Here is a 21,298-nt window from a genome sequence, read left to right as displayed (position 1 = left end):
GCAGGCCCTAGTCTTATCTCCCCATACAGCCGGTCTCCCTCTCTCCACCCATCACCACACACACACATACAGTACACACACACTTTACTCTTGCGGCACACCATGGCCAAGCACTCACCCCTCCACCTCCCTCCATGTTGTCGGTCTCTGACCAGTAGACTGACACTGTTAAAGATTCACAGAGCAAGGTAGGCTGGGAGTATGTCAAGCCAGTTGGCAGAACAGGGGTGACTTTACCAACCAAGTCACTGTGTGTGTTGTTGTTATGTTTCTCACACAGTCACAGCTTCAAACGACAGCATCACTGACTGTCAAGAATATAGCACATAATAGTAGCAGTAGCAGCAGAAGAAGTAGTAGTGGTAGTAATAGCAGTCGCAGTAGTAGTAGCAGTAGTAGTACTAGTAGCAGTAGTATTAGTAGTAGCAGTAGTAGTAGTAGTAGCAGTAGTAGTAGTAGTAGTAGTAGCAGTAGTAGCAGTAGCATAAGTAGTAGTGGTAGCAGTAGTAGTAGCAGAAGAAGTAGTAGTAGTAGTAGTAGTATTAGTAGTAATCGCAGTTGTAGTAGTAGTAGGAGTAGTAGTAGCAGTAATAGTAGCAGCATAAGTAGTAGTCGTAGTCGTAGCAGCAGTACTGGTAGCAGTAGTAGTAGCAGCAGTAGCAGTAGCAGTTGCATGAGCAGTAGTAGCAGTAGCAAGAGTAGTAGAAGCAGTAGTAGCAGTAGTTGAAGTAGCAGGAGCAGTAGCAGCAATAGTATTAGCAGTGGTAATGGCAGTAGTAGTAGTTGCAGTTGGAGTAGTAGTAGTAGTAGTAGTAGCAGTAGGAGTAGTAGTAGTAGTAGTAGTAGCAGTAGCAGTAGTAGTAGACCTAGTAGTAGTAGTAGCAGTAGTAGTAGACCTAGTAGTAGTAGTCGCAGTAGTAGTAGACCTAGTAGTAGTAGTAGTAGTAGCAGCAGCAGGAGTAGATGTAGTAGCAGTAGCAGTTGCAGTTGGAGTAGTAGTAATAGTTGTAGTAGCAGTGGCAATAGTAGTAGTAGTAGTAGTAGTAGTAGTAGTAGCAGGGGCAATAGTAGTAGTAGTAGCAGCGGCAGTAGTAGTAGTAGTAGCAACGGCAATAGTAGTAGTAGTAGTAGCAGCAGTAGTAGTAGTAGCAGTAGTAGTAGTAGCAGCAGTAGTAGTAGTAGCAGTAGCAGTTGCAGTAGTAGTAGCAGTAGTAGTAGTAGCAGTAGTAGTAGTAGTAGTAGCAGTAGTAGTAGCAGCAGCAGTAGCAGTTGCAGTAGTAGTAGTAGTAGTAGTAGTAGTTGCAGCAGTAGCAGTAGTAGCAGTAGTAGTAGTAGCAGTAGCAGCTGCGGTAGTAGAAGTTACAGTTGGAGTAGTAGTAGTAGAAGTGGCAATAGTAGTAGTAGTAGTAGCAGCGGCAATAGTAGTAGTAGTAGTAGTAGTAGCAGCGGCAATAGTAGTAGTAGTAGTAGTAGTAGCAGCGGCAATAGTAGTAGTAGTAGTAGTAGTAGTAGCAGCGGCAATAGTAGTAGTAGTAGTAGTAGTAGCAGCGGCAATAGTAGTAGTAGTAGTAGTAGTAGCAGCGGCAATAGTAATATTAGTAGTAGTAGCAGCGGCAATAGTAATAGTAGTAGCAGCGGCAATAGTAGTAGTAGTAGCAGTGGCAGTTGGAGTAGTAGCAGTTGGAGTAGTAGTGTAACAGTATAACTTTAGTACCGTCCCCTCGCCCCGACACGGGCGCGAACCAGGGACCCTCTGCACACATCAACAACTGACACCCACGAAGCGTCGTTACCCATCGCTCCACAAAAGCCGCGGCCCTTGCAGAGCAAGGGGAAACCCTACTTAAGTCTCAGAGCAAGTGACGTAACTGATTGAAATGCTAGTAGCGCGTACCCGCTAACTAGCTAGCCATTTCACATCCGTTACACTCACCCCCCTTTCAACCTCCTCCTTTTCCGCAGCAACCAGTGATCCGGGTCAACAGCATCAATGTAACAGTATAACTTTAGTACGTCCCCTCGCCCCGACACGGGCGCGAACCAGGGACCCTCTGCACACATCAACAACTGACACCCACGAAGCGTCGTTACCCATCGCTCCACAAAAGCCCCGGCCCTTGCAGAGCAAGGGGAAACCCTACTTAAGTCTCAGAGCAAGTGACGTAACTGATTGAAATGCTAGTAGCGCGTACCCGCTAACTAGCTAGCCATTTCACATCTGTTACAGTAGCAGTTGCAGTTGGAGTAGTAGTAGTTGTAGTAATTTACAGCACTGAGGAGCAGTGGTAGTAGTATGAGGAAATGGTGTGTGAAAATATGGTTTATATACTTTAAGGAAGTATAGCCTACTGCAATGTAGATATGAATGCATAGCATGAGAAAATGTTATGAATACGACTATAATTTCCAGCCAAATGGAAAAAGAAATGTGTGGGTGGAGGTGGCTGCACTTTCTCTCTCTCTCTTTGTTTCTTTCTCTCTCTCTCTCTCTCTCTCTCTCTCTCTCTCTCTCTCTCTCTCTCTCTCTCTCTCTCTCTCTCTCTCTCTCTCTCTCTCTCTCCCTCTCCCTCTCCCTCTCCCTCTCCCTCTCCCTCTCCACTGCACATCTGTCTGCCCAGCCATGGGAAGATAGAGTCAAAGCGAACTCCATTAAACCAGTTTGTTACGAGGCTGACTTAGAGAGCACTGACAGATGGCTCCCAATCTAAGCCGACAGATTGCAGTTCATTCACTCCAAGTATCTCCACTCATAACTACATTTAACTATTTTTGTAATTAGCCTATATTCTGCCAAGTGTTTGATTTTCTGTTTCAATATCATGTGTGAAGAAATGGCAACACCCAGTGTCACACAGATGACATTGATATAGTACACTATTTGTAGTATTACTCATACTGTGTAATGTAATATAAAGTTAATGTTCATAGTCTTTTTGATATTGGAATTTCAGAAAACAAACACAAAATAAGTCACCATAACCTCTAACAATCTTTCATCTGCCACAAGATTCACTCCCCCACCCCCCCACCCCCCACCCCCCCCGGTGTTGGACACACACACACACACACACACACACACACACACACACACACACACACACACACACACACACACACACACACACAAACCTTGCACACACAAACAAAAAAGACCCAAAGATAAAAGAGCATTGGTGGGTTAGTTGGAGCATTGCTCCCTCCACAGACCTAATCCCAGTCCCTTTTGATCAAAGATGGATGATAGTGGTCCACTGGCTTATCTGAATGACTGAGCATCTCCTACTGTTTGATCTTTCATGGGTTGGGGGGGCATTGACAGGTACACACACACTTCTTTCTGTCTCTGTGCAGTCTGCCACAACACATCAGTGTCTGTCTCACCCTCTATGGGTTGCTCAACTCAACTCCGGACCATCTCTGTAGACTGTGTAGAATGCAACCATCCATCCCTGAGAAAGTAACCAGTCGTATTCACACACAGTGCAGCCATAGCAGATGTCTTTATAGTGCATAATGCATTGTGTTTGGGGGGGGGGGTGTTCTAAGAAGCCAGTGAATCAGTTCAGAAGTAGTGTACGTGCTTCTGCAGGTGCAGCATACACAAAGTACAGTCATGAAAGAAAGACAGATACCAGCCAGTGACTCTACAAAACAATATAAAAGGAAACAAAAGAATTCAACAGAGCTTTGATGGTGACCCCATAAAGGGCAGATGGTGAGAAGAGCCATAGCAGTATGTCTCTTTAATTTTTTCTTCATCTCTCTCTCTGCCCTCTCTCTCTCTCTCTGCCCTCTCTCTCTCTCGCTCTCTCACTCTGTCCCATTTCTCTACCTCTCTCTCTCATTCTCTTTGATCCTCCTTTTTTCTCTTTCTCTCTCTCCTTTGTCTCTCTAACCCTCCCCCTCTCTCTCTCTCTCTGCCCTTTCTCTACCTCTCGCTCATTCTCTCCTTGTTCCTCCGATTTCTCTCTTTCTCTGTCTCCTTTGTCTCTCTGCCCCATCTCTCACTCTCTCTCTCTCTCTCTCTCTCTCTCTCTCTCTCTCTCTCTCTCTCTCTCTCTCTCTCTCTCTCTCTCTCTCTCTCTCTCTCTCTCTCTCTCTTTATATGCCCTTTCTCTCTCTGTCTCTCTCGCTCTTTCTCTCTGCCCTTTCTCTACCTCTCTCTCTCATTCTCTTTGTTCCTCCCTTTTTCTCTCTCTCTCTCTCTCTTTTCCCACCTTTCCCAATCTCTTTCTTCTCCCCCCTCTCCTTCTCCCTCTCTCCCCCCTGTCTTTCCCCCCTCTCAGCCCACTCGTGTAAGCAGCCAGAGAGCCCGGCCCATGTGGAGGTGATGGGGATGGATCTGCCAGGGTTTGGCTACACCCTCCTTTACTCCTGCCAGACCGGCTTCTTCCTGTCCGGGGGCTCGGAACACCGCATCTGCAAGTCCGACGGTACCTGGACCGGGAAGATGCCCATTTGTCGAGGTACAGGCCGACATGGCCAGTGTGTTTGTTTGTGTGTGTCTGTGTGGCTCCAGGGTGAAGTTCCCCCTAACTTTCTCCCAATGCTAACCGTAGCCATTTGTTTGCGTGCTTGTGTGTGTAGCATGGCATATGCTGATATGGGACAGAGGCTCTCTTGTGCCGCAGGTCATGACTGCAGCTGCAATAGTACGGAGCACACTTCACATACGTGCAGACACAGTCCTCGCCACTGCTGCGTTGTGCAGCTGTGCACCTCAGGCCCCAGAGTAATTACAAACACAAACAGATGGGAGAGACATGGAATGCGGTGGGAGAAGTTCCCACTGTGCCAGGCTGTTCTGCTACCACTGCAGCATGCGCAATCTTGTGTTATTCTAGCCTCTATCATGCCACTGGAACAAACAGGATCAGGCTTCTGCCTGCGTCTCCAACGGCACCATAGTCCCTATCTAGCACACTGAATTTGACCAAAAGTAGTGCACTAAATAGGGACTGGGGTGCCATTGGAGACACAGGATCTGTTTCTTGTCCTTGGTGGACTGGTCGTTTGGCCCTGTGCAGTAGTCCTGTCCCCACCACTGTGACTTACCTTCACTGTCAACTGTAGAGGGCCTCTGCCACTTAACACATTCTACTGCATTACCACATGCGTGCTTATTTCTGTGTTTCTTACTTTGTACACCTTTCTATACCTTTTATTAGCAATTGTCATAAGAGAAGAGCTTGCAAGTAAGCATGTCATTGTACTGTGTGCACATCGCTGTATCACGTGCATATGATAAATAAACTATGATTTGATTTGATTTACTATAACTAGCAGAAGATTCCATGCTTGACTTTTACATCACAGAACACACCGTATGTGTTTTATTTAGGAATATTATCCAGAGCCATACATTTACAAATTCTAAATATATGGCTATGCTATTACCACGCAATAGAATTGAGGATTCGCCATCAATGAGTTAGTTGCATTATCTCTTGATGTGTGGTGCTGAAGCACATTAATACATGATTAGAAGTCCCACATGGGGAAGTTGAGGTGAAAAAAGTAGTAGTACTACTAATGCTGTTTTTGTCTCCCATCACCTTAGCCGGGTCCAAACTCTCAGAGAAGCCCATCAAGCCAGTGGCAGGGACACCCAGTCCCAAGCTGAATGGTGAGTGCCTGACTGAAATGCTATCACGACACACACACGCACATCATTACAGTAGCCCACACACACACACACACACACACACACACACACACACACACACACACACACACACACACACACACACACACACACACACACACACACACACACACACACACACACACACACACACACACACACACACACACACACACACACACACACACACACACACACACACACACCATTACAGTAGCGTCATCAGAGCAGTGTTCTGATTCCATAACAAAAGACTACTCTGACTGTACTTGTCTAAAGTATACATGCGGCAGTTAGCAGCGGGTCAGATCCGTAATCACAACAGAATGAATATGAACAACTTCATTTGGCTCCACGGCTTCGCTAATAGCACCTCAGAAGGACTGGTATCCTTAATGCATTCTTGAGTGCCCCTCTTGAGGGACGAGAAGTTAATGAAGAATGGAGAGAGTGAGTTTGACGATAAAATGTCCAGGCAGCACGGCCTGGCAGTCTCTCTCTCTCTGTCTCTCTATGTCTCTCTCTCTCTATCTCTCTATGTCTCTCTCTCTCTGTCTCTCTATGTCTCTCTCTCTCTGTCTCTCTATGTCTCTCTCTCTCTGTCTCTCTATGTCTCTCTCTCTCTGTCTCTCTATGTCTCTCTCTCTCTGTCTCTCTATGTCTCTCTCTCTCTATCTCTCTATGTCTCTCTCTCTGTCTCTCTATGTCTCTCTCTCTCTATCTCTCTATGTCTCTCTCTCTCTGTCTCTCTATGTCTCTCTCTCTCTGTCTCTCTATGTCTCTCTCTCTCTGTCTCTCTATGTCTCTCTCTCTCTCTCTCTCTGTCTCTCTATGTCTCTCTCTCTCTGTCTCTCTATGTCTCTCTCTCTCTGTCTCTCTATGTCTCTCTCTCTCTCTCTCTCTCTGTCTCTCTATGTCTCTCTCTCTCTGTCTCTCTATGTCTCTCTCTCTCTGTCTCTCTATGTCTCTCTCTCTCTCTGTCTCTCTATGTCTCTCTCTCTCTGTCTCTCTATGTCTCTCTCTCTCTGTCTCTCTATGTCTCTCTCTCTCTGTCTCTCTATGTCTCTCTCTCTCTGTCTCTCTATGTCTCTCTCTCTCTGTCTCTCTATGTCTCTCTCTCTCTGTCTCTCTATGTCTCTCTCTCTCTGTCTCTCTATGTCTCTCTCTGTCTCTCTCTCTCTGTCTCTCTATGTCTCTCTCTCTCTGTCTCTCTATGTCTCTCTCTCTCTGTCTCTCTATGTCTCTCTCTCTCTGTCTCTCTATGTCTCTCTCTCTCTGTCTCTCTATGTCTCTCTCTCTCTATCTCTCTATGTCTCTCTCTCTCTGTCTCTCTATGTCTCTCTCTCTCTATCTCTCTATGTCTCTCTCTCTCTGTCTCTCTATGTCTCTCTCTCTCTATCTCTCTTCTATGGAGTCATCTGTCGTGATGCTGTGAGATAGCAGCTCAACCATGCCAAAGTTTCCACTGCCTTCATAACAAGTTTAACATTTATAAACTTGGAGAGGGAGTACGTTTTTGAAAAGCTTGGAGGTCATTTACAAGTTTGATATACTCTGAGGGTGAAAGCTCAGGGGCCCTGTCTGTGAACACTAGTAGTACTGTTTATTTGATCAATCATGAATCAAACAGACTTATAGAAGGTTACACGGAGGATGCATGTGTAGCAGTAACTTAACAACCCCTGTGCAAGGACACACACTGTATATGGATCTGTATTAATAAGTGTTGGCCTCAACATTGCATTAGTTTAGGGGTTTGAGATGTGTGATGCGGCCATTCGGCCAGACACTCAATATCTGGTCAGTATGCATTTAAAGGAATAGTTCACTTATTTTAATTTACCTCCAAAGTGTAGTTTATTATCTGGTGGAATGTAAGGTCGTAGTATATTTCAAGATATTTTTTTTACTCAACCAAGGTCCTCTTTTTCTCTCTTTCCCCAAACTTTTAAAAGTTTTATTGAAACGATGGATACAAATGAACAGGGAGATTGATAAAGGGAAGACAGTGTGAAGACCGCTGGGGCCGGGATTCGATCCCATGCAGGCAGGGTGTGCAGAGGGCAGTGGGTTTAACCGCTCAACCAACCTCAGGCACAACCAAGGTCCTCTAATAATCAATATTTTCTTTGCCCTGTTTCAGTTCCTGATGACGTCTTTGCTCCTAACTATATCTGGAAGGGTTCATACAACTACAAGGGAAGAAAACAACCAATGACTCTGAGTATCACGAGCTTTAATTCCACCACGGGAAGGGTTAACGTCACCTTGACCAATAGCAACATGGAACTGCTGCTTTCAGGTACGCCGTCCCCATTTCACTCCATATTACACAGAGAGGTTGACGCTAGGGAAGGTCTCTAGCCACTCCTTGAACACACATGCACACACACACAGTTATGTATTACCCCAGCAACACCTATCAGAGTGTTGTAAAAAATGTCATCATGTACCACTCTGTAGAGTTTCAGATGCAGAGTTTCTCTCCCCCAGTATGCATATGACTAGACTTGAGTGTTACTAAACATAGCTGACTTCGTTTGAGTGGTAGGGCCTTAATGTCAGATGGTATCCATTTAGGACTGTATCTACTTAGTGGGAAATTCAATTAAGTAGTTTATTTGCCTGTGTGGAGGACATTTGCGAACATTCAAATGGGCAATCATGGTCTGTCTGATCTGAGAAGGTGTTTTGAGGTGATGCGTTTTGAATTAGACATTAGACATTCATTCACATTCTCCAAACATCACATTTTGAAGTGTTACTGTTGCTCCTGCTGCTCTGTATGGTTCCATTTATCCTAATGTCAAATTTAGAAGTTAAGGGTTAAGGTTTTGGATAAGGTTAAAACATGAAGTTTAGGCAGTCATTCCAAATGGTTAAGGTAAGGGTTAAGGTTTGGGATAGGGTTAGAACAAAAAATGTAAAACCAGTCTCCATAACTGGGATCAATCATCCGGGGTCATGGTACTAACTTAATGTATTGTGTACATAATGTTGCTGCTACCATCTCTTATGACCGAAAATAACTTCTGGACATCAGAACAGCGATTACTCACCACGGACCAGAATAAACTTTTTCCTTTAATGAGTCCGACGAGAAGAATATCCTGCTTTCACTGGAACAGGCCCAGATCCAAGCCTTTTGTGTAAAGAAAAGACGCAGGAAAAGGGGCCGCAGATCGGGCAGCCTTCTGAGAATCCGGAGGCCAGCGAGTAAACTCCCACTGCCATCCGTTCTTCTTGCTAACGTGCAATCATTGGAAAATAAAATTGATGACCTACGATTAAGATTATCCTACCAACGGGATATCAAAAACTGTACCCTCTTATGTTTCGCCGAGACGTGGCTGAACGACGATACGGACAATATAGAGCTAGCAGGATTTTCCATGCACCGGCAGAACAGAGACGCTATCTCTGGTAAGACGAGGGGTGGGGGTGTGTGTCTATTTGTCAATAACAGCTGGTGCGCGATGTCTAATATTAAAGAAGTCTCGAGGTATTGCTCGCCTGAGGTAGAGTACCTTATGATAAGCTGTAGCCACACTATCTACCAAGAGAGTTCTCAAATATATTATTCGTAGCCGTCTATTTACCACCACAGAACGAAGCTAGCACTAAGACCACTCTCAACCAACTCTAAAGGCCATAAGCAAAGAAGAAAATGCTCACCCAGAAGCGGCGCTCCTAGTAGCCGGGGGCTTTAATGCAGGCAAACTTAAATCAGTTTTACCAAATTTTTACCAGCATGTCACATGTGCAACCAGAGAAGAAGAAAATCCTAGACCACCTTTACTCCACACACAGAGATGCATACAAAACTCTCCCCCGCCCTCCATTTGTCAAATCTGACCATAATGCTATCCTCCTGATTCTTGCTTACAAGCAAAAACTAAAGCAGGAAGTACCAGTGACTCGCTCAATAGGGAGGTGGTCAAATGATGTGGATGCTACACTACAGGACTGTTTTGCTAGCACAGACTGGAATATGTTCTGGGATACATCCAATGGCATTGAGGACTATATCACCTCAGTCATCGGCTTCATCAATAAGTGCATCGACGACGTTGTCCCCACAGTGACTGTACATACATATCCCAACCAGAAGCCATGGATTACAGGCAACATCCACATCGAGCTAAAGGCTAGAGCTGCCGCTTTCAAGGAGCAGGAGACTAATCCGGATGCTTAGAAGAAATCCCGCTATGCCCTCAGACGAACCATCAAACAAGCAAAGCATCAATACAGGATTAAGATTGAATCCTACTACACCGACTCGGACGCTCGTCGAATGTGGCAGGGCTTGATAAACTATTACGGACTACAAAGGGAAACCCAGACGCAAGCTGCCCAGTGACGCGAGCCTACCAGAAGCTAAATGCCTTTTATGCTCGCTTCGATGCAAGCAACACTGAGGCATGAAGAGCACCAGCTGTTCTGGATGACTGTGTGATAACGCTCTTGGTAGCCGATATGAACAAAACCTTGAAACAGGTCAACATTCACAAAGCCGCTGGGCCAGACGGATTAGCAGGACATGTAGTCAAAGCATGCGTGAACCAACTGTCAAGTGTCTTCACTGACATTTTCAACCTCTCCCTGACCGAGTCTGTAATATCTACATGTTTCAAGCAGACCATCATAGTCCCTGTTCCCAAGGAAGCGAAGGTAACCTACCTAAATGATTACCACCCCGTGGCACTCACGTCGGTAGCCATGAAGTGCTTTGAAAGGCTGGTCATGGCTCACATCAACAGCATCCTCCCGGACACCCTAGACCTACTCCAATTTGCATACCGCTCCAACAGATCCACAGATGACACAATCTAAATCGCACTCCACACCGCCCTTTCTCACCTGGACAAAAGGAACACCTATGTGATAATGCTGTTCATTGACTACAGCTCAGCGTTCAACACCATAGTGCCCATGAAGCTCATCACTAAGCTAACGACTCTGGGACTAAACACCTCCCTCTCCAACTGGATCCTGGACTTCCTGATGGGCCGCCCCCAGGTGGTAAGAGTAGGCAACAACACATCTGCCACGCTGATCCTTAACACTGGGGCTTAGTCCCCTCCTGTATTCTCTGTTCACCCACGACTGCATGGCCAAACACGACTCCAACACCATCATTAAGTTTGCTGACGACACAACAGTGGTAAGCCTGATCACCGACAACGATGAGACAGCCTATAGGGAGGACGTCAGCAGTGTGGTGCCAGGACAACAACCTCTCCCTCAATGTGAGCAAGACAAAGGAGCTGATCGAAAAGACGGGCCAAACAGGCCCCCATTAACATCGATGGGGCTGTAGTGGAGCGGGTCGAGAGTTTCAAGTTCCTTGGCGTCCACTTCACCAACGAACTATCATGGTCCAAACATACCGAGACAGTCGGGAAGAGCGCATGACAAAACCTTTTCCCCCTCAGGAGACTGAAAAGATTTGGCATGGGTCCCCAGATCCTCAAAAGGTTCTACAGCTGCACCATCGAGAGCATCTTGACCAGTTGCATCACCGCCTGGTATGGCAACTGCTCGGCATCTGACTGTAAGGTGCTACAGAGGGTAGTGCGAACAGCCCAGTACGTCACTGGGGCCAAGCTTCCTGCCATCCAGGACCTGGTGTCAGAGGAAAGCCCATAAAATTGTCAAAGACTTCAGTATAGACTGTTTTCTCTGCCACCGCACGGCAAGCGTTACTGGAGCGCCAAGTCTAGGACCAAAAGGCTCCTCAACAGCTTCTACCCCCAAGTCATAAGACTGCTGAACAATTAATATAATCACCACCGGACAATTTACATTGACCCCCCCCTCCCTTTTGTACACTGCTGCTACTCGTTGTTTATCATCTATGCATAGTCACTTCATCCCCACATACGTGTACAAATTACCTCAACTAACCTGTACCCCCGCACACTGACTCGGTTCCGGTGCCCCTGTGTATAGCATCGTTATTCTTATTGTGTTACTTTTTATTATAACTTTTTATTTTAGTCTACTTGATAAATATGTTCATAACTCTTCTTGAACTGCACTATTTGTTAAGGGCTTGTAATTAAGCATTTCACGGTAAAATCTACACTTGTATTTGGCGCATGTGACAAATAAAGTTTGATTTTATTACCCCCATCCACCACCCCCGTCCACAACGCCTTAGCAAAACCCAAGGCTACTTGGTAGTAATAGGGCTCACTGTTACCCCTAGTGGCTGGTTTTGAAGGCATTTCCCGATGTGTTCAGGACATGGATAGACTTCCAATTTCGATGTCAATCTTGAACAACCTGGCTGATGATCCTGATGACTCATTTATTTTATATATTCGTTTTCACATAGACGTCCCTAAAATGCAAATGATTCTGTCCCTTAATGTACTTCATTTATATAGCCTAACAGACGTGTAAAACCCCTCCCCAATTTCGCTTAAATGAAATTTTAATCCGACAAATCTGACAAATCTTTGACGGATTTACCATAATTATCCGGAGTGTCGAGGCCTCTTCCCCCCTTGCTCCTTCCCCCTCGCTCTTACCCCCCTCGTTTCTCCACGAATGCCTTTAGCCCCAGCTGACATGTCATTTACATCATCTAATTAATCTTCTCCATTTAAATTGGACTGGGAATTGCCCAGCCGTCGCCAATTATGACTTAGACAGGTGAATGAAGAACTATTCATTCACATACTCATTGAGAAGAAATGACCGTGTCTGGGAGATATAGGGATCACAATGTAATCATAACACTGAGGCGATGGAGGTGGCCATTTTGTGTTTTTAATAACAGCTTATTTTACATTTAGAGAGGCCAGGAAATGGTTTGGGTGTGTTAATTGAATGTGTCTTATTACTACCACTGTGTACATCAGTCAGTTCAGAGCTGCAGAGGTAGAGAAGGGCCGGGACCTCTGATAGGCCTTAATAGGGTGCTCCCTTTCTTTGCCTTCAATTGCAGGAGGCAGTTAAAAATAGGAAGTACAGTTGATGAGTGTTCTACTGCTGGAAATTGCTCCATGGTTGAAGAATATGGCTCAATGAGTGTTCATATCACCTGCTTTCATTTTCCAGCCAGAGAGACAGATAGACAGACAGTGAGATAAGCGAGGGAGACCATCATCATGGGGTCATTGTCTGTGATCGTCTCCCCTGAGTACCAACAGTTATATCAGTGTTGTACCCTGGCCTCACATTGACCCTCTTGTCCCCCTGTGTTCTGTTGTGCTGCAGGTGTCTATAAGAGCCAAGAAGCACGGTTGATGCTGCTGATGTACCATGTGAAAACGTCGACTCACACCACGCTGGGCAAGGTCAAGGAGGAGACGTGGTCCATGGACGGTTTTGTAAGTTTACCGTTATTTACTAACAGGAAGGATTTGTGGAATTGAAACATTTACATGTTAGTCATTTAGCAGACTTACATATCTTAATAACAATCTGATGTGGTGTAAAATGTTGAAATTGACATTTGTTAGACATATCAATGGACATTTATTTGTTGGACATTTTTACTTCATGTTTATTACAAAATGGCCTCAAATGCTGTCCTGAAAATGTAGATTTTTCCTTTAAAACGTAACCCCATAGTGAAAAGTGTCATTCAAAGAAATAAGTGACTCACTGACTGACCGACACACTCACTGACTGAATGACTAACTTAGTGACTGGCCATATCTGTCTCCCTAGGTGTCTGCAGAACCTGACGGTGCCACATACGTCTTTCAGGGCTTCATACAGGGTAGAGACTACGGCCAGTTTGGACTGCAGAGGCTAGGTAAACATTATGGTTTTTATATCAGCTTTCTCAATGTCAACAATATTGTGGCCTTTCAGTATATAGAAATAAACATGTATGTAATGGATAGTTGATATAGGCCAAAAGGTGAGTGTGAGAATATTAATGTTGTTCCTATGTCTCCTCTCCCACACAGGTTTGAACATGTCAGAGAGTAATAACTCATCCAACCCACCTCATGGTACAAACAGTAGCTCTGTGGCCATAGCAATCCTTGTGCCTTTTTTCGCCCTGATATTTGCAGGCTTCGGGTTTTATCTTTACAAACAGAGGTAAGTGTACCTACCCACCACCAGCTATTTTTATACTGTGGGCTGAATTCACAGTAAAGGCCACATACAGATGTATGATCTTAAGTTGATCACCCTGTTGCAGGATAACTTTCCTGCAATAGTGTATTTGAGGTTTAAAAAGGCTTCTGAAGATTTTAATTTCCACTTGACTTGATTTTTCCTTACGAAAAATGTCTCAACCCCTACAAAAAGGTCCATTAATTATAATCCACATAATAATTAGCATTTCTTGTTGCCGCAGGATTATCTTCCTACTGTAATAAACTGGCTCAAATTAAGATCCTCCATCTATACTGTGCTACTCCGTCAGGATCTATAGCAGAGGTGTCAAACTCCATGGAGGACCTAGTGTTTGCGGGTTTTTGTTTTTTCCTTTCAATGAAGACCTAGACAACCAGGTGAGAAGAGTTCCACACTAATTAGTTACCTTAATTCGTGAATCAAGTACAAGGGTGGAGCAAAAACCCGCAGACACTCGGCCCGCCGTGGAATGAATTTGACACGTGATCCATAGAATTTGTTTGACATACGGGTTGCTGTTATTCACATATAAAACCATAAACCATTGCTGTGTTCCTCCACAAGACTTCTCTTAAAACCCAGTACATATTAGATAGGCTACATGTTGAATTACCCTGACTCTTGTTCTACATTGAGTCAGAACCATGTATTTGTCCTTCTCTAGGACTACTCCTAAAACCCAGTACACAGGCTGCTCCGTCCACGAGAACAACAACGGCCAGGCGGCCTTCGAGAACCCCATGTACAACACCAGCGCCAAGTCGGTGGAAGGCAAAGCTGTCCGGTTTGACCCCAACCTGAACACAGTCTGCACAATGGTATAATGAAGTCCGCTTGACGACCGCTACCGCAAAAACTGCATCGTGTTTTTCTTATTTTATATCAAGGTAAAAAAAAAGAACAACAAAAGTGCTTTTGCGAAACAAGCTGATTTTGTTTAGATCGAGACTGGAGATAGCGATGGAGACACTCCAATAGAGGCGTGTCAGACATTTTTGGGGAGACGAACAGAGGAACAAGGAACCGTTCCTCTGGTACATAAAGCACACTCTTCAGGAACCTTGACTGGGTCATGTGTGTCGAGAAGGACACTCACTGGGAGACCAGCCCAACATCACGTTTTAGAAGACTGAACTGAGAACTGAGAAACATGAAAATCTTCACGGTGGTCGGCGAGTGGCCTGGAGAGTTCTTACGCTACCTTATTATATTGCACTCTGCGAGTGCTTCTTCACAGTCGATTGGGTCTTTTATATAAAGTGAAAAGGATCTGTAAATCTTCTTCTTGCATATATAGGAGGAGCATTCACCACCTATATTTTTGTATTATATATTACCACATGGGAGGGGCCAAAGGGAGAGAGATTATATGAAGAGTTTATAGAAAAGAGAAGAAAAAAAGATATTTCAGAATATGCTGTTCACATCGTCAAACACACAAAGGTATTTTTTGGTTAATTTTTTAAAGGTTAAACCGTTTTTTAAAACAACGGTTTTGACCGTGACTCCCTCTCCTTTAGCCTCAGTCCCATATTCTGTGTTTCTTTTCCACTGTGGCAATCAGAAGTGTTTGAACTATTGATGTTAACTGTGATGTGAATAGAAAGGTTTTCTGGAAAATATTTAACTCTTATTTTCCATTTTGGATCATACTTTGGATCATACTTTGGTAACGTTATTAGCCTTTACAGCCATCTTCATTCTGATCTAAATAAGGAATGTCAGTATTGAGATCTTAAAGTCTGCAAATTAAAACTTATTTTAAATGAGTGTCATTTAATTTGTTCTAAATGTGGAATTGTTACACTTTATCTAAAGACAATATCGGTACTGCTTGCGGCCATTTGAAAGTTCTGGGGGACAACATCATGGAACAAAATCCATCCAACATCGACAGAAGAGCAGAGCAGAATCAAACATCATCCCAGTAGGTTTAACAATCATATTTCATACTGTATTCATCCCTTCATCTGTCTGTAGCGACAGAGCGATAGAACTTTGTTGAAATAATGTGCAATGGAACCATCTTTATTTTTATTTTTATTCTGATCAAAAATGTCTGATGATGTAATTTGCAGAACAGATGCATTTTTCAACACTAGATGAGATGAATTGCCTCCTGTATCGTATCAATGCCCAGTGCCACCAATTGGACCTGAGTCAGTCCTAATTGGTGTCCGTGACTGCAGTCCCCCAGGTCTCCAAGCTGTGATTTATTACAGTGCCTTTATGATAAAGCAGTACCACGACCTCATCCCACATTAATACGGAAAGGGATCAATGGGCTCCACCAGTGACACCTCTGGCATCATTCTCACCAATGACAGACCAGATCAGTCTATCTGCAGACTTGATGATACTCTATACTGACAGTGACATCAATCGCCATGCCAACCGCAAATCAATGAGATCGATCTTTCCAGAATTTGTGTTTCTTTTGATATTATTTGGCATTTTTACTCGTCCGCACAACATTTTCATTGTGACTTTTCATTATATTGCACTTTTTTGTTACGGTTTTGTTTTGAATTGTTGTTGTTGTTGTTATTGTATTACTCTATGTATCCTAGTGGGTGGTTTTTACAGTGCCTACCAAAAACCATGTGAACCAGGTCTGCTGCTCCTTCCTCCTCATCCCCCTGTTCCTGTCTTCTCTTTATAATCGTATGGTCTCATTCCCCCTCTCCTTCACCTCACAGGACTTCATGTGTTGCTGAACAAACACTAAACACTGACACAGTCTTGTGACACAGCGCAGCTCCTTTCCACTCATCAGGTGCCATCTTTTTTAACCTTTCAATCTATTTTGCCATTTAGCTTTTCCTATAAAAATGACTGCAATAAAGAACCCATACAATTCTAGGAAGCCGAAATATGATTTGCAGTACAGTACAGCTGGGTACTCCTATGTTAAATGCATTGAAAATATATAAAACATTTAAAAAAAATAAGAAAAAATATGATTTAAAAAAAACTTTTTTTTTAAAGAAATATATTTTTATGAACAAATTATTTGTAACATGTATGAATCTATTATGTACATTTCCAATGCAATGTAAGATTAAAAAAGGCTAATTGCTTTTGTAAAGTGTCGCCCTTTTCTTCATTCCATATTCACTTTGTTTAGATGTGTTAGATGTATATGATATTCTCTACTGTATACGCCTGTACACACTATCTAGCATTTCCCTCTGGTTACAGTAGTCTTTGCATGGATTGGCTCCCATGACGAATACAGCCCGATCCATACAATGTATCATACAAGCCCTCAACACAGACTGAGACCCAGAAATAGCCTTAAACCACTGAACAGATATCACAACTGTTGCACTAATTCCCCTTCCAATGGAGTCATTATGACCTTGTTTGAGTGACAGCCCTGTCATAGTTTGATTCATAGGAGGCTGAATGAAAAGCCCCAGGAATCGCTGCTGGGTTGCATAGTTTTACCGTCCGTAATAGAGTGTAGCAGTGGGCTCTGCCCATGACAACTGGAATTGATCTATCATTCATTTGACAAAGTTTCTCTCTCACCTTTCTTTCTCTGTCTCTGTCTCTCGCTCACTCTCATTCTTATTAGTGAGCCAATACTAGACAGCTGGGCGGGTTGATGGTCTGTATACAGACAGGGTGAATTGGCATGTCGAACCCAATGACAGTGGAATGAAGGGCTTGTATCTATCCGTGTAAAGCGTTCTAGTGTTACTGTGCACATTAAGTCAATCAGGTGTGGAGAAGCTAGTCAATAGATCAATACACTCCTTATTGACTTCATCTATTTACTCTCAAGACTTTTCAAGTGGATATTTCTTTCAGTTAATCATGTCATTATTATGGTTTACTATGGCAATTCCATGTCAAGATACTGAACCTTGAATTTGATTTTGCTATTCTCTGATCCCATATAGAGAAATAGGAGAGTTAAGGTGGGATACCTTGGTGGGATATGTCATGATGTTTAACCCCAAAAATAACACTAAAATATACAGTGTTTATGTCAAGCAGCAAAGCAAGCATATAATATCCGGCTTGATCCGTGTAGTCACCTGATATTCTGACGCTGAAGCTTGTATTGATAATAAACATGAAAGCAGCACGATACATAAAACTGGAACATAGAACTGGAACATAGCACTGAAACATAGAACTGGAACATAGAACTTCAAGAATACATTTGAAGTTGTGGAAATATCAACGCTCCATCATAGCTTGGGCAGAGAGATGAAAGGAGAGGGGGAGAGAAGATGAAACGAACCACAAGGTGCTCTGCGAGTGCTGAGAGGTTGAGAACAAACATCAGACTGTAGTGCTGAGACAAAATAAACCAAGGTTTTGGGGAACAAGAGAGGAGGTGGATGAGTGTTGGAGAGAAAGAGGGGGGGCGAGAGAGAGAGATGGAGAGAAGGGGGGGAAGACAGCCCTCTGGTGGGTTCTGAGGACAGGAAGTGACACACCAGCAGAATGGAGTGATCATAAACACACACACGGGGGTGATCACACACACACATATACACAGCTTGAGGAAGAGGAGAGGGGAGCTAGGTTGCTCTCAGTCAGCTTGAGAACTGAGAAAGAGAAGAGGGGAGCTAGGTGGCTGTCAGACAGCGTGAGAACTGAGGAAATGTATGACCAACTAACAGTGGTATTGATGTGGTCGGTTGTACACAGTCTGAAACACAAATAAACACACTGACAGGCAAATGAAAGTAAAACAATGAAAGGAGTCACATCCTGATCTGTGTTGGCAACCTTGATCTGTCTAAATAGCACCTGTTACTGCGAGCCGAACATGAAATGAGCAGTAGGCAGGCAATGTTGTAGTTAAGGGCAGTGTTTCCCAAATCCGGTACTCCAGCACTTTCAATGGTACATATTTTTGTTGTGACCGCGGACGAGCACACCTGATTTTATTTGTCAACTAATCATCAAGCCCTTGACAAGGTGTTTTTGTCCAGAGCTACAACAAAAATGTGTTAGAGGTAGAGGTACTCGAGGACCGGAGATGGGAAACACTGGCTTAGGCTATGGCATGACTACAGTGCGTTGAGTCATACAGCAGTAGATCACCTCTGAGATGTTCAATGAACTGTTCTCATTTAGAGACAACACTTAGGATACATTAGAGATTTGTTTTGCCTAATTAGTCTGTCATTTTACTCTAGTAGAAAGCACAGTGATCACCATTAGTACACTCTTTGTACTGATGCTCCTTCCTCAGAACAGCATCATTATAGTGGACGGTATGCTGATCACGTAAGCAACCTTTTCAACAGCACTACAGTCAGAACGGAGGTGTAGCTTTCAAGTCTGTTCACTCCCTGGTGAAGTACTGCTTCAGGTAGAGTCTCAAATTGCACCCTATTTCCTATGCTAGTGCAAAAGCAGTGCACTATGTAGGGAATAAAGTGCAATTTGGGATGCAGACTTTGAGTCATAAGCCCAATGTCTGTGTTCAAAAGGAAGCAGTCATGTTAAAACAATGGTTGAATGTTGGATCAATCAATGGGCTAGATTGGAAATGTTGAAGTACCAATCTAGTTGCAGGCATTCCTATTGCCGAGTTCGAGGAGTAAGGGATCTCATGCACAGGCATTTCCCAGAGGTGTTAGTGTGAGATGAGTTCCTTTCATCTCCATGATAGCATGCCTTAGCGCTGGACAGCTCCGAGCTTTTCTCTTTTAGACACATAGGGATTTCTCTCTGTTTGGACACCCTTCCATGCAGACTCCAAAGATCAAACACAGAGGTAATCGTCTTGTTTTGCCACCATGCACTTCAAGCTGACACCCAAAGACTTTGTAGTAGTGTCTGGTTAGAAGATGAAATCAAATGCTGTCTATGAAGGCATGGCCATTGGAGAGAAGGAAGGAGAGAGAGAGAGAAAGAGAGAGAGAGAGAGTCGAAGTAGTGACCAAACGGAAATAGAGCGAGAGTGAGGGAGAGAGAGAAAGAGAGAGAGGTAGATCAGTCTGGGTTATGTTGCAGTGTAATGTAATGGCCGCCATGGATGGTTGGTGTCCAGTCTGATGTATTGGAACCAGGCATGGATAATCAACTGACCATCCATGTGCACAATCACCATCACCATCCACAGCTCTCAAACCACCAGGGAAATCAAGTAGGTAGACAACCTGTTGTTGTTAGACACATTCAAATGACAAGACAATAAACAGGAGTTACTACATGTAGGATTGATATTCCATCCTATCATCATTAGAGATCTCATTTGTCTTGAACAACTGAGATTGTGTTTTCTCCTAGGACTACAACTGAGATGAATGGCAAAGACTTGTAATTTATGTCTGAACCCAACCACGCCTTGCCAGAACGCTCTTGTTTTCACAACTCCGTCCTTCTTTTCCTCAAGCAAGACAGTTTCACTTCCAAATCAGACAACAGTTTTCACAGTACGTACGTACAGCCTCCCATACTGTTGGGTTAATTGTCCCCTTGCTGAAAATACAGATTGCAAATCTACTCATGGCTACACAAGAGAAGCAGCTGCAGATGTCTCCATTGTTTCTCTCCACTTCGGCATCTGCCCGGTGCACTCGCCTTGATGAGATTCTCACCAGCCGGATCGAGACACTGTCTCGTTTGAACTTCAGCCATGACGACGGCTAGATTTGAAAGAGGAGAGAGAGAGGCAGACTTGGCGGAAGTAAGAGCACACTTTGGCTGATATGGGGGGGTGGGGGCAGCTGTAAAGTCAGAGGGCAATCTAAACGACAGTGCTTTCTAGGGAAGAGCGAGATCAACAGAGAGAAAAAAAAGAGAAGAGGAGTAGTCTGGTTCTTTGATGTTTCCCCTCCATTGTTCCTCCTCAGTCAAGGTCACTTTCCTTTCCGCATTGTGGAACCCAAGTGTCTCCTGTCTCGGGAATTTGATATATGTCTCATTCTGGTCAGACATTGGGGCCGCCATATGAGAATGAATGCTTGCCAGCAATGTTCCCTCTAAATTCTTTTGGCACTGAGCAAATTTCAGGTCTGGTGAGAGCAAACTTGAACGTCGTAAAAATTCTGTGCAACTTCTGTGCATAGGCTACTGTGGCTATTTGATCATAATGTAGGTCTACCAGAGTGGCCTACCATCAAAAACAATGGAGAAAATGTATCCCATAACATTTTAACATGGAAATAGCTGTTCTGAACCGTCGCCGGAAGCTCTGTACTGGGGACCGTCGCCGGAAGCTCTGGACTGTGAACCGTCGCCGGAAGCTCTGGACTGTGAACCGTCGCCGGAAGCTCTGGACTGGGGACCGTCGCCGGAAGCTCTGGACTGTGAACCGTCGCCGGAAGCTCTGGACTGGGGACCGTCGCCGGAAGCTCTGGACTGGGGACCGTCTCCGGAAGCTCTGTACTGGGAACCGTCGCCGGAAGCTCTGGACTGTGAACCGTCGCCGGAAGCTCTGGACTGGGAACCGTCGCCGGAAGCTCTGGACTGTGAACGCGCATTGGAGGCCTAGTGCGTGGAGCCGGCACAGGTGGTACCAGACTGGGAAGGCGCACTGGAGGCCTGGTGCGTGGAGCCGGCACAGGTGGGACC

At 44.4% G+C, this 21,298-nt stretch overlaps 1 protein-coding gene across 2 annotated transcripts in view; it reads left to right on the top strand.

The window, feature by feature from the left end:
* The window catches only part of LOC139559367 (CUB and sushi domain-containing protein 3-like), a 700,638-nt gene extending 683,800 nt beyond the window's left edge, over positions 1 to 16,838 (top strand). For both annotated transcript variants that reach the window (XM_071375335.1, XM_071375334.1), the window contains exons 64-70: positions 4,287 to 4,466; positions 5,561 to 5,626; positions 7,788 to 7,946; positions 12,872 to 12,984; positions 13,328 to 13,415; positions 13,573 to 13,708; positions 14,415 to 16,838. In XM_071375335.1, coding sequence (XP_071231436.1) covers positions 4,287 to 4,466; positions 5,561 to 5,626; positions 7,788 to 7,946; positions 12,872 to 12,984; positions 13,328 to 13,415; positions 13,573 to 13,708; positions 14,415 to 14,574 — 902 coding nt within the window. In that variant the 3' untranslated portion in view covers positions 14,575 to 16,838. The remainder of the gene's footprint in view (positions 1 to 4,286; positions 4,467 to 5,560; positions 5,627 to 7,787; positions 7,947 to 12,871; positions 12,985 to 13,327; positions 13,416 to 13,572; positions 13,709 to 14,414) is intronic.
* The last annotated feature ends 4,460 nt before the right edge of the window (positions 16,839 to 21,298 follow it).

The sequence above is a fragment of the Salvelinus alpinus genome, chromosome 29 (genome assembly GCF_045679555.1).
Source record: "Salvelinus alpinus chromosome 29, SLU_Salpinus.1, whole genome shotgun sequence".
Lineage (NCBI taxonomy): Eukaryota > Metazoa > Chordata > Actinopteri > Salmoniformes > Salmonidae > Salvelinus > Salvelinus alpinus.
The sequence above is the reverse complement of the archived record's forward strand: the minus strand, read 5'-3'. Positions and strand labels throughout refer to the sequence as shown.